The following is a 495-nucleotide window of genomic DNA, read 5'->3' as shown; positions in this document are numbered from 1 at the left end:
AGGGAGGCTGTGGGTTAAGGTAGATAAATTTTAACTTAGATTAAGAACAGCTCATGCTATTAAATTTAATTCATATGTGTGCTATCATCATTTTCTTCTAAATATAAGTTGACCTTTGTCAAAAAAAAAGGCGGAAAATGCATATTGTCAAAGTGACAGCTGAGCAACGAGGGATACAGCAGAGTGAAGGCACCAGCCAAGTAATTGGAGCCATTCTGACTGGGAATATGTCTGATAGTCTTCCTACAATACTTTAAGTATTCTCTAGAATATACTGAGGAAATTCTTTAAAGAATATATTTATTATTTGCCAAGCATATCTTAACTTCACACATCACATCCACAGAATGGTCCAGTGATCCTTGTATTTACTCTTCATCGTGGCAACCAATTCAATGGTTATGCTCGATTTATTGGTGAAAAATCTGAAGAAAAATGTCCGGATATCACAAATGTAGGCCCAACTCTAGGACCACTGTACAAGGTGAGGCAGTC

General features: G+C 36.8%; 1 protein-coding gene across 1 annotated transcript in view; it reads left to right on the top strand.

Annotated features, from left to right (window-relative positions):
* LOC119594353 (3'-5' RNA helicase YTHDC2-like) overlaps positions 1 to 484 on the top strand; it is a gene marked incomplete at its 3' end in the record, with an annotated part of 122,633 nt that extends 122,149 nt beyond the window's left edge. Inside the window, 1 exon segment of the mRNA XM_037943411.1 lies at positions 347 to 484. Within this exon segment, the coding sequence (XP_037799339.1) occupies positions 347 to 484 (138 nt within the window).
* Between the last annotated feature and the right edge of the window lie 11 nt (positions 485 to 495).

Source organism: Penaeus monodon, chromosome 33, assembly GCF_015228065.2.
Source record: "Penaeus monodon isolate SGIC_2016 chromosome 33, NSTDA_Pmon_1, whole genome shotgun sequence".
NCBI lineage: Eukaryota > Metazoa > Arthropoda > Malacostraca > Decapoda > Penaeidae > Penaeus > Penaeus monodon.
This window is presented reverse-complemented; position numbering and strand designations above follow the sequence as displayed.